We start from the raw sequence: 13,532 nt of genomic DNA on the forward strand, positions 1-13,532 counted from the left end.
ACAAATACTATCATTATATTTGGGGGTCTTTGCAGAGGAACGTCCCCCCAGTACTCATCTATGGACGAGCACTATCAGGAGGGGGGCGTTCCTCCCCGCTCACACTGTACAGCACGATAGGCGCTGCTGTGGAGAAGGACGTACCTGACTGACTGTCAGGAACGCCCTTCTGACAGTGAAGAGCTGTGGCACCGGCACCGATAGCTCTTCACTGGGGGCACAGAACGGGAAAGCCAACAGTTTGCTGAATTCAGCGCACTGTCGGCTTTCCAGCGGCGTATAAAACCACATGTGCCCCAACTCATGAAAGGTCCTCTTTAAGGGGCTTTGTTTAGGTGAGGACAATATGGGTCAGGTGCCTGGAGAAGTGAGGGAAGAGGGAAGAGATGGGAAATGTGAGCGATTAGTCAGGGACGTCTCCGGTAAGTCACCACACAATGTTATGCACGGTAGTCACTGTAATGTTACCACTAGCGCACCCGTCCGCCTCAGGCAGCAGAAAGGCTAGGTTCACCACTGATTGTATGTATAGTAAAAATCGTGTTACGCCCAGGATGTAGCTTGCACTTGTAATAGTTTTATTATAGCAGACACAATAAGACATTCTATGAATATACAATATACATGCATATATACAATGGAGTACAAGGCTGTAATGCTGTATATCAGATGTATATACCATCTGTATAAATATAGAACTGGAACTTTACTACAGATAGAACTATTCATTGTATCCATCTTCATCCATGTAACTCTATGTAACTATGGCCTGTAAATACCCAGCAACATTGTCAGACACTGGAGGCTGTGAGGATATATCCACTGTATTGTGTAATGTATATACTATACTTACTGCATTATATAATGTGCATACAGTCCTATAGTTACTGGGGTGTCCCTGGTGCACTGCATTATATAATGTGTATACAGTCCTATAGTTACTGGGGTGTCCCTGGTGCACTGCATTATATAATGTGTATACAGTCCTATAGTTACTGGGGTGTCCCTGGTGCACTACATTATATAATGTGCATACAGTCCTATAGTTACTGGGGTGTCCCTGGTGCACTACATTATATAATGTATACAGTCCTATAGTCACTGGGGTGTCCCTGGTGCACTGCATTATATAATGTATACAGTCCTATAGTTACTGGGGTGTCCCTGGTGCACTGCATTATATAATGTGCATACAGTCCTATAGTTACTGGGGTGTCCCTGGTGCACTACATTATATAATGTGTATACAGTCCTATAGTTACTGGGGTGTCCCTGGTGCACTGCATTATATAATGTGTATACAGTCCTATAGTTACTGGGGTGTCCCTGGTGCACTGCATTATATAATGTGCATACAGTCCTATAGTTACTGGGGTGTCCCTGGTGCACTACATTATATAATGTGTATACAGTCCTATAGTTACTGGGGTGTCCCTGGTGCACTGCATTATATAATGTGCATACAGTCCTATAGTTACTGGGGTGTCCCTGGTGCACTACATTATATAATGTATACAGTCCTATAGTCACTGGGGTGTCCCTGGTGCACTGCATTATATAATGTGCATACAGTCCTATAGTTACTGGGGTGTCCCTGGTGCACTACATTATATAATGTGCATACAGTCCTATAGTTACTGGGGTGTCCCTGGTGCACTACATTATATAATGTATACAGTCCTATAGTCACTGGGGTGTCCCTGGTGCACTGCATTATATAATGTGCATACAGTCCTATAGTCACTGGGATGTCCCTGGTGCACTGCATTATATAATGTGCATACAGTCCTATAGTCACTGGGATGTCCCTGGTGCACTGCATTATATAATGTATACAGTCCTATAGTTATTGGGGTGTCCCTGGTGCACTACATTATATAATGTATACAGTCCTATAGTCACTGGGGTGTCCCTGGTGCACTACATTATATAATGTATACAGTCCTATAGTTATTGGGGTGTCCCTGGTGCACTACATTATATAATGTATATACAGTCCTATAGTCACTGGGGTGTCCCTGGTGCACTACATTATATAATGTATACAGTCCTATAGTCACTGGGGTGTCCCTGGTGCACTACATTATATATTGTATACAGTCCTATAGTTATTGGGGTGTCCCTGGTGCACTACATTATATAATGTATATACAGTCCTATAGTCACTGGGGTGTCCCTGGTGCACTGCATTATATAATGTATACAGTCCTATAGTCACTGGGATGTCCCTGGTGCACTACATTATATATTGTATACAGTCCTATAGTTATTGGGGTGTCCCTGGTGCACTACATTATATAATGTATATACAGTCCTATAGTCACTGGGGTGTCCCTGGTGCACTGCATTATATAATGTGCATACAGTCCTATAGTCACTGGGATGTCCCTGGTGCACTGCATTATATAATGTATACAGTCCTATAGTTATTGGGGTGTCCCTGGTGCACTACATTATATAATGTATACAGTCCTATAGTCACTGGGGTGTCCCTGGTGCACTACATTATATAATGTATACAGTCCTATAGTTATTGGGGTGTCCCTGGTGCACTACATTATATAATGTATATACAGTCCTATAGTCACTGGGGTGTCCCTGGTGCACTACATTATATAATGTATACAGTCCTATAGTCACTGGGATGTCCCTGGTGCACTACATTATATATTGTATACAGTCCTATAGTTATTGGGGTGTCCCTGGTGCACTACATTATATAATGTATATACAGTCCTATAGTCACTGGGGTGTCCCTGGTGCACTACATTATATAATGTATATACAGTCCTATAGTCACTGGGGTGTCCCTGGTGCACTACATTATATAATGTATATACAGTCCTATAGTCACTGGGGTGTCCCTGGTGCACTACATTATATAATGTATACAGTCCTATAGTCACTGGGGTGTCCCTGGTGCACTACATTATATATTGTATACAGTCCTATAGTCACTGGGGTGTCCCTGGTGCACTACATTATATAATGTATACAGTCCTATAGTCACTGGGGTGTCCCTGGTGCACTACATTATATATTGTATACAGTCCTATAGTCACTGGGGTGTCCCTGGTGCACTACATTATATAATGTATATACAGTCCTATAGTCACTGGGGTGTCCCTGGTGCACTACATTATATAATGTATACAGTCCTATAGTCACTGGGGTGTCCCTGGTGCACTACATTATATATTGTATACAGTCCTATAGTCACTGGGGTGTCCCTGGTGCACTACATTATATATTGTATACAGTCCTATAGTCACTGGGGTGTCCCTGGTGCACTACATTATATATTCTATACAGTCCTATAGTCACTGGGGTGTCCCTGGTGCACTAGAGATACCAGTACTTTTGTGCCTACAGGACACCATTTTTGGGGATACAAGCATAAAGCGGATTCTTCTTCTTTGTAGATGTGAACAGTCTCCTCTTCTCAGGTTCAGATCTGCAAGAAAGATGATAAAATATTAAAGCTTCACTTTTCCATTCTTTCGGTCCAGTTACAGATCTGCGGATACACCATATCTGTCACATGGGATGGTTGGTAATGGTTAATGAGGACATGTCAGTCACCCTTGCAGATCAGCTATGGGACGTGGCAGCGGTGGTCCCACAAAAAGTTACAAAGGTGGAGAAGTCCAGAGCTCCTCTGTCTGGTCAATATCAATGCCTATGTTGAAGTCCTTGTCGTCTTGCCGGTCCCTTAAGGTTCCCATTCCTGTACTGGTCCTCCGCCTGTCTCTGTATCCTGACCATATATGACCACTGGTTGCAATAGTGACCATGGCAAGTTGATTGCCGGTGATTGACTACTGAGGTCACCTAGTATGTTGGGATGTCATTGCTGGAGACCAGGATACAGGGACTGGTGGGGTTCTTCAGGGAGAGGTAATTGACTTACCTGGTCCCGGGAATCGCTGATGATAGACCTGGGGTTCCGGCAGGTCACAACCCCCGGGTCATGTGGTCCGAGGTAGTGCTTTGCCGTCCTTTCCTAACTGTTCAGCATTGGGTGTTGGGTTTTATACTGACAACCAACACATCATGACAAGAGGCGAGTCCTACCTCGTATAGGTGCAGGGTAGACATTACACAGGGTTCACGATGTTGCGGTTACAGTGCGGCTGACAGTGCGGATTCCACCAGTGCTCGTAGAATTGTTCTTCGGACCTCTGCTCCAGACGCTGCAGGTACAGCATGTACTCCTAAGGGGAACACAGAGGGGGTCATCTGTACAGGCAAGATGTCTCTGGTGTGGCTGATACCCCAAATCCTGCTTAAAGGGATTCTACTATTAAAAACTTTTTTTTTGTGGATAAGACGTCGGACTTGCCTTTAGAAAGGCTATTCGTCTCTTACCTTTAGACATGGTCTCCGCTGCGCCGTTCCTTAGAAATACCGTTTTTTACCGGTATGCAAATGAGTTCTCTCGCAGTGATGGGGGCAGGCCCCAGCGCTCAAAAAACGATGGGGGCGTCCCCACCGCTGCCAGAGAAGTGTCTCCAAGTGCCGCCTCCTTCTTCGTCCGCAGCGTCATCTTCAATGTCTTCCAGCGCAGGCTCGTAACTTCTAGCAGAGAAGAGAAGACTGCACAGGCGCACAGGTCACGGTAAAATGGCCACTAACATTACTGTGCAAGCGGCCATTTTCCCGTGCGCCTGCGCCGTCTACTCTGCTCTGCTAGAACTTACGAGCCTGCGCCGGAAGAAGACATTGAAGATGACGCTGCGGACGAAGAAGGAGGCGTCGCTGAAGACAATTCTCTGGCAGCGGTGGGATGCCCCCTTCGCGTTTTGAGTGCTGGGCTGCCCCCATCGCTGCGAGATAACGCATTTGCATACCAGTAAAAAACTGTACTTCTAAGGAACGGTGCAGCGGAGACAACGTCTAAAGGTAAGAGACGAATAGCCTTTCTAAAGGATATTCCGACGTCTTATCCACAAAAAAAAAGGTTTTAATGGTAGAATCCCTTTAAGACTAACATCCCATCTAGCGAGCCGCAGCCATAAAGCCCTGTTGGAAAAACTGCAGCGGAAACACATTGTGATTTTTCCCGCAGCACTTTTCCATACACTGTCTCTCACTTAGAACCTGCAGCACATTCATACAGACCACATAAAGAGAGAGGGTTTATTGTTTGTGGGACAAATTGTACTTTGTAATGACCATTCAATCTCCTGTACAATGTGCTGGGAAGCTGGAAAGAAATTCAGAAACAAAATGTATTTGCGCCAGTTTCTTATAGGATTCATTTTTACGGCATTATGGTAAACATAACATGTTACCTGTATTCTGCGGGTCAGTACGATCACCGCAATACCACATTTATAGAGCGTTTGTGACGTTTTGATACCTTATAAAAAATATTAACGTTTGCAAAATAGAAAAATTTCTTTGTGTTGCCATATTGTGACACCTGTAACTTTTCGAGATTTATGTGTATGGCGCTAGATATGGCGGGACAAGATGGCGTTTTTATTGATGTCATTTTGGGGAAGTTCTGATGGTTTGATCTTTTTATCCAATTGATAATAACAGCAATGGTCCTGCTATAATCTATCCCTGAAAATAAAAAAATAAAAAAAATAGGTGGAAAAAAACATGTAGTATCGTTTGACCCACTGCCACCAATTTGTATACTATTCCTGTATAGTATAAATATACACTCACCGGCCACTTTATTAGGTACACCATGCTAGTAACGGGTTGGACCCCCTTTTGCCTTCAGAACTGCCTCAATTCTTTGTGGCATAGATTCAACAAGGTGCTGGAAGCATTCCTCAGAGATTTTGGTCCATATTGACATGATGGCATCACACAGTTGCCGCAGATTTGTCGGCTGCACATCCATGATGCGAATCTCCCGTTCCACCACATCCCAAAGATGCTCTATTGGATTGAGATCTGGTGACTGTGGAGGCCATTGGAGTACAGTGAACTCATTGTCATGTTCAAGAAACCAGTCTGAGATGATTCCAGCTTTATGACATGGCGCATTATCCTGCTGAAAGTAGCCATCAGATGTTGGGTACATTGTGGTCATCAAGGGATGGACATGGTCAGCAACAATACTCAGGTAGGCTTTGGCGTTGCAACAATGCTCAATTGGTACCAAGGGGCCCAAAGAGTGCCAAGAAAATATTCCCAACACCATGACACCACCACCACCAGCCTGAACCGTTACCGATACAAGGCAGGATGGATCCATGCTTTCATGTTGTTGACGCCAAATTCTGACCCTACCATCCGAATGTCGCAGCAGAAATCGAGACTCATCAGACCAGGCAACGTTTTTCCAATCTTCAATTGTCCAATTTCGATGAGCTTGTGCAAATTGTAGCCTCAGTTTCCTGTTCTTAGCTGAAAGGAGTGGCACCCGGTGTGGTCTTCTGCTGCTGTAGCCCATCTGCCTCAAAGTTCGACGTACTGTGCGGCGTTCAGAGATGCTCTTCTGGCTACCTTGGTTGTAACGGGTGGCTATTTGAGTCACTGTTGCCTTTCTATCAGCTCGAACCAGTCTGGCCATTCTCCTCTGACCTCTGGCATCAACAACGCATTTCCGCCCACAGAACTTCCGCTCACTGGATGTTTTTTCTTTTTCGGACCATTCTCTGTAAACCCTAGAGATGGTTGTGCGTGAAAATCCCAGTAGATCAGCAGTTTCTGAAATACTCAGACCAGCCCTTCTGGCACCAACAACCATGCCACGTTCAAAGGCACTCAAATCACCTTTCTTCCCCATACTGATGCTCGGTTTGAACTGCAGGAGATTGTCTTGACCATGTCTACATGCCTAAATGCACTGAGTCGCCGCCATGTGATTGGCTGATTAGAAATTAAGTGTTAACGAGCAGTTGGACAGGTGTACCTAATAAAGTGGCCGGTGAGTGTACATAGATCATCGTAGATAAATCATAGCCGGAACCCAAACCAAATGCCCCTCTTTATCTCCAACTCATTGCATTCTTCAATAGGCAATACTTTACTGATTCCACCACAGTTGGATTTTTTTCTCTAGCCCCCACCATTCCTGAGCAATCATTTCTGTTCTTTTCAGCACAATTATTCTCTCTACTGCCAGGTGGGCGGTCCTTGGCTGGAAAAGAAAGACAGGGACCGCCCATTGGACAGTAGAGAGTATAGTTGTGCTGAAATAACGGAAACATAGTTACATAGTAGATGAGGTTGGATAAAGACATTAGTCCATCAAGTCCAACCAATAAACAACAATTGCTCAGGAATGGTGGGGGCTAGAGAAACAATTCCAACTGTGGTGGAATCAAGGGAACAGCAGCTATTGAAGGATGCAAAGAATAAGAGTTGGTGAAAAGTCCCCTTTAAAGAGTGAATGTCTTAAAGGGGTTTTCTGGCCCCAAATGGATAGTATGTGATACTTGGGGAGTCTGCACCTGGACAGATCAGCTGTTCCGGCAGGACTAATAGGAGCGGTGCATTACCTCTGTCCAATGTATAGCAGCGTTTCTGGGGTTCAGTTGATCAGTGCGGGGTCTGGGTCTAGGTAAGAATTAGAGAATTTCCCAAAGTTTTGGCGTATACACTTGATAAGATAATTTCTATGACTACATGTTACTTATATGTGCAGCTTATCATGACAATCACGGACATTACTTTGGACGTGTTGACTCCCACGGCCTGACTCATAGACTTCCATCTTCACAGCCCGTAATCGCCGCTCCGACATCTACTCGTCTTATGTACGTTGCCATTTCCGGAACATCTTCTCACATTTTGCTGTAACAACCTCTCCGCTAATGGGCTGAGCTGACATCTTGGGAGACAGCGGTCACACAGTCATCGCTCAGGGAGATCCACAATGGCGTGACACGGAGCCGCCACTCACATTGGATTAGCTTCTAGGCCTCTCCTGCTCATGGCTCTTGTAACTCCCGCTCTCACATGCATCATCTCATGTATAAATGGAACATAATCCAATTCAATGCTGGTGTCCGTACATGACGCGGCGCTGAAACCAATGTGGCAATGTGCGTCTTCGTACGGGATACGTGAAATGTCAAGCTGCGCATTAGGATCACTTATTAACTGATTTCACCGACTCCATCTCCTACCCCAGATAAGTCACACACTGTTAGGATTTTCAGAATTAAAAAATAGACAAGGTGGCAAATAAAAAACAGAAAAAATATCACTGGAGGGGCCACAAGTCATTGTACTTAACCCCTTAATGGCACCGGCTTGTTCGTACGTTGATGCAAGTACCACGATCTTATCATTGGGCGTCTGAAAGCTGATGGGTGGGGAACGATCTTAGGTTATTGCTACTGATCACAGCACCATACTATAACTATACATAATATAATAGTACGGTACACAGTGGGAAGGGGTTAATAAATACATTTGAACTTTTAACCCCTTCAGGACCGAGCCAATCTTTGTCTTTGCTTGTCTCTTTTTTATTCCCTACATTCCAAGAGCCAAATTTTTCAGTACATAGTCACTTCATGGCTTATCGTTTGCGGAACAAATTGTGCTTTGCAATGACGTTCCAGAAAGCGGCCATCGTTAAAAATGGCGGTGCCCATTGTGCGAAAAAGCCTTAAAGTGCACCTTCAATTGTAAAACCGCTTGTCATAAATGAATAGTCCAGGTGAATAGAAGAAACTTTGCAATATATCTTATTAAAGAAATCTGTTTCCTTCTCCTTCCATTCATTCAGACTCTCATCTCTAACAGAACTTGTATCCATATCCAACCGTACACATAGAAGTCTATGGAGAGGGTTGGCGGAGGCTTTCGTCAGCTAGCAATGGATTTATTGCATTATTTTACAAGATATGTTAGAGCAATGTTACAACATGTGGGAGAGTGTAGTGGTTACAGTATGTCTGCGCCTTTACCAGAAGCTTGCTCCTCCTTCTTCTGTAGACTTCTATGTTTGAAGTAACTCATAAATGGAAATAGAAGTCTTTTACCTTAATAAGATATATCACAAAGTTTCTTATATACACCTGTACTATTCATTTACAGGAAATTGTTTCATGACTGTAGGTACACTTTAAAGGGGTATTCCCATAACCCTTGTTCTGCAGCCTGCAGGGCTCTGTGCTCTCTTCACTTCCTGGTTTTCTCGGCACATTGGTGGGCGGGGTTTCACTTTCTCTGCCATCTGCTATGTTTTCAGTCAGTAATGAGGGATTGGTTGTAAATGCATTACCACAATATAAAGCTGATGTGGAAACTGATGTAGCAGAGCTGGATTTGAGTCAGCTTGCATTACATACAGAGGGAACGGACTCTTTACCTCAGCCCTTATCAGCCAAATTCAATTAAACCGGCTGATGAGTGGAAAAGCTGAAGATAGACAGCACAGTAATCCCGGAGCTCTCACCTCCCTCCTCCCCTAGCTGAGGAGCTCCGTTGCTTGTCAGCCCCTCCCTCCCCCCCTGAGAGCAGGCAGCTACGTCACTTGGGAAATGAGCAGATAAGCCAAGTGGCCATAGAAACGCAGTGTCAACAATGAAGTGAATAAATTAAGATAGCGGCCAAACAAAGCAGTTTTGATAAAGCAATGTATTTAGGAAATGTTTTAAATCCACACAAACTAGCAGTATAGATAGGATACTTTTCATGGGACAACCCCTTTAAGAGCCATGTGCAGTACAAGCAGATGCCGCCACGTTCTGTCCTACCATGCCCTGTCTGATAGCTTATCCTAACAAAGCAATGCTCAGAGAAGAACTCATTTTTTTGTTTTACTGTTGGCGGTAGATGGAGGTCCAATACCAGGCTCACGCACCCGTACTTACAACTCCAGGGTTGTACAAACCTATAATACAACCAGGGCCGCCGATAGGCCAGTACTACTGCTACTGGCGTCAGGGGCCCGGCCAAATTTAAAAATGGGGGGCCCGGGCCCCCTGGCGCCGGCAGCAGTCATTGTATGTCCTGTTTGTTTCAACTCAGATCTGCGTCCAGAGGAGGCAGAGATGGGGGGACATGAATCTGGGGGCAGAGATGGGGGGACATGAATCTGGGGGCAGAGATGGGGGACATGAATCTGGGGGCAGAGATGTGGGGACATGAATCTGGGGGCAGAGATGGGGGGGACATGAATCTGGGGGCAGAGATGTGGAGACAGGAATCTGGGGGCAGAGATGTGGGGACATGAATCTGGGGGCAGAGATGGGGGGGACATGAATCTGGGGGCAGAGATGTGGAGACAGGAATCTGGGGGCAGAGATGTGGGGACATGAATCTGGGGGCAGAGATGGGGGACATGAATCTGGGGGCAGAGATGGGGGACATGAATCTGGGGGCAGAGATGGGGGACATAAATCTGGGGGCAGAGATGGAGGGGGAGACATGAATCTGGGGGCAGATGAAGAGTGTTTATGAAGTTGGGGGAGAGATGGAGGGGGGACGTATAATTTATGGGTGACTGTAGGAGGATTATACAGTGTGCGGGCACATGAAAAATTTATGAGTGGGCGGAGTCAACATAACAGTGGGTGGGGCTAAATTTCCCGCGGCGCGCAAAGCGCATTTTGTCCCTCTTTTGGTTCTTCAAAAGTTGGGAGGTATGGGTACAGGGGGCAATGGAAAGATGTTAGAAGGTGGACAGGGGGAAGGGGGATTGTTGGGGCATCGGGTGTGCGGCACAGTGAAGAGAGAACTGGGGTAATAATATATAATATATAAGTTTTTAGCTGGAGAACTACGAAGCACACAAGACCTCCAAAGGTATGTGTGCTTTGTATTAAAGGGGCTCTATCAGCAAAATCATGCTGATAGAGCCCCACATATGCGTGCATAGCCTTTAAAAAGGCTATTCAGGCACCGTAAATGTTAAATTAAACTACCCCGCCGTTTTAAAATAATAACTTAAAAAAGAATGTTCTCTACTTACTGAAGGTGCACGCTGGGCGGGCATTCAGGGTGCGCCGTCTTCCTCTTCCCCGCCTCTTCTTCCTCTGACGTCTTCGGGTCCCGTCCTCCTCCGGCGCTTGCTCGCGGACACTGACAAAAAAAAAATAGCCCGGGCGCATGCGCAGTAGCCGTAGTAGAAGCCGCGTGCTACTGCGCATGCGCCCGGGCTATTTTTTTTTATCAGTGTCCGCGAGCAAGCGCCGGAGGAGGACGGGACCCGAAGACGTCAGAGGAAGAAGAGGCGGGGAAGAAGAAGACGGCGCACCCTGAATGCCCGCCCAGCGTGCACCTTCAGTAAGTAGAGAACCTTCTTTTTTTAAGTTATTATTTTAAAACGGCGGGGTAGTTTAATTTAACTTTTACAGTGCCTGAATAGCCTTTTTAAAGGCTATGCACGCATATGTGGGGCTCTATCAGCATGATTTTGCTGATAGAGCCCCTTTAATGATGATGTAGGCCGCTATGTTACTAGCATAACAGCCTGTTTGGGGGTGGGACTTTCACTTTAAAGGAGTATTCACGTTGCGTTTTTGGCCTCCCTTGCCGGGATACGTTGGTAACCAGTCACAATCAGCTCCCCACTTATCCCTGCACGGAGAACTGCAGGCCCCCCCTTTTTTTTTAATGGCCAGTTCTTCGTGCAGGGATAAGTTGACAGCTGATTCTGACTGGTTACCAACGTATCCCGGCAAGGGAGGCCAAAAACACAATGTGAATAAGCCCTGAGGATTTATTAGGAGGGCTCTTATAGATGGTGTTGGCTCTCTATAGGCGCTGTCACACGTAGCAGATCTTACCTGCAAATAGAATCTGATTAAGCCTCGTAATGCTGCTAAATAAAGGGAAATGTAATACATAATTGGTATGCCGCAAAATAAGGTGGGGGGGGGAGGCAGACACTTAGGCTGTATGGGGCCCCAAAATTCCTGATGGCGGCCCTGAATACAACATGTGTCGAAGGTCTTAAACCCAGCCAGAGGAAGATCATTTTGTGCTCCCTACTTTCTGCAACCAGTATTTAGATTTCCACAATTTGTTGCTGAAATCTCTACCAATACACATCACAAGGGTTCCGCAATTCCTTGTTTGTTTTTTTTAACATAATATTATTTTATCACTGTAATTATTTCTAATAATTCGCTGCCATCTAGTGGACACTGATGATATTCTGGGAACTGTTACATTACATAGCATCGATCGGAGCGATCAGAGCAGGTATATGTTGGAAGGTGTAACGGAGCAAAGGTATACGTCTTCCTCCGGATGGTCTTTTGAATCAACACGGACGCAAGAGGTCGGGAGACAACAGCAATTTATTGTAATCCACAAAGTTAGTAGCCGGCGGCGGTCACATCAACCGTAATAACAATAAGTCCACAGAAGTCACAATCCAATGATAGCTTTGGCTCCTTGGTCCTGTAACTAAGTCCTGGCTCTCTGCAGAGCTGTGCACAGGCCGGCTAACTCATACTAACTGCTAGCTACATCTATATACTAAGACTGTTACACCTATATCTGTGGGTGGGAAGGGCTGAGTCACAGATCCTTCCCCCCTCACCTATGCCAAGGAGAGCAGACTCCCTGTCTACTATGGACAATGCACCATCCAACATCTTCTTGGAGACACTGATCAGATTATCTCCACCCATTGTTCTCACTGGTCCTCACTAGTTAGAGGTATTTGCATACAATGTGCTAACACACTAGACCCTAATCAGCCAACTACACATTGATGTATACAACAGGTTAGAGAATACATTTCACATGAAATATATATTACACATTGCCTATAGTATAGACTCTAACCATCCCGTGACAACCCCTCCCCCTCTCAAAACATGTGCATGACACAATTGGCCTACACAGGTAAATTGGGGAATGCACATCAGTCTCTATAGCTCATATGTCCTCCTGCCGGGATAACCCATCCGCGTTCTGGTGTTGGTTCCCTCGGCGGTACTGAATGGTAAAGTTGTAGAGTTGAAGGGCTGGCATCTGGCAAAAAATCCGGTCGATCCATGTTGGCGTCTCTCTGAGCTTGGCTTCGGGTCACTGCTCCCACAAAGTGGCACTGTAGATTTCCAACATCGTTGCCTAACAGAACATCGGCCGGCAGCCCGCTCATCACACCAATTGTGCATCGTTTTGGTCCATAACCATAGTCGAGTTCCACGGTAGCTTTAGGAATACGTTTCCGAGTACCTCCTGCCAACTCGATAGAAAGGCCAGGGCCCTCCTCTAGGGCCTCGGGTCGAACTACTCGGGGGTCCGCTACCGTTAGGAAAGCTCCCGAGTCCCGGAATCCAACAACTGTTCGGCCATCCAGTAGGACCTCCTGCAAGTGCTTCCGCTGAAGGTTTGCGGGATGTGTGGCGGAAGGCTGAATCCCATAGACCCCTGGAGGTGGAACAGATGGGTCATTCATGGAGTCATCTGGAAATGGGGCCAAACTTTCAGTCCTAGGGGTGGTTCCCAGGTAGTGAATAGGCCGGGATGCCACGGTGGCCCGTGCCCCCATGTTAACAGGGCAACTAGCTTGCAAATGTCCAGGCCGCCCCCACCCAAAACATCTGCGCTCTAGCATTCTTCCAGTAGGTCGTTGTCTAGGGACAGGGTTG

At 45.9% G+C, this 13,532-nt stretch overlaps 1 protein-coding gene across 1 annotated transcript in view; it reads right to left on the bottom strand.

Annotated features, from left to right (window-relative positions):
* Positions 1 to 3,394: 3,394 nt before the first annotated feature.
* Positions 3,395 to 13,532, bottom strand: part of C6H17orf67 (chromosome 6 C17orf67 homolog) — a 25,391-nt gene continuing 15,253 nt past the window's right edge. Inside the window, exons 3-4 of the mRNA XM_075279418.1 lie at positions 4,062 to 4,214; positions 3,395 to 3,446 (exon numbers count right to left, since the gene is read on the bottom strand). Coding sequence (XP_075135519.1) covers positions 4,098 to 4,214 — 117 coding nt within the window. The 3' untranslated portion in view covers positions 3,395 to 3,446; positions 4,062 to 4,097. The remainder of the gene's footprint in view (positions 3,447 to 4,061; positions 4,215 to 13,532) is intronic.

This window comes from Leptodactylus fuscus, chromosome 6 (assembly GCF_031893055.1).
Source record: "Leptodactylus fuscus isolate aLepFus1 chromosome 6, aLepFus1.hap2, whole genome shotgun sequence".
Taxonomy (NCBI): Eukaryota; Metazoa; Chordata; class Amphibia; order Anura; family Leptodactylidae; genus Leptodactylus; species Leptodactylus fuscus.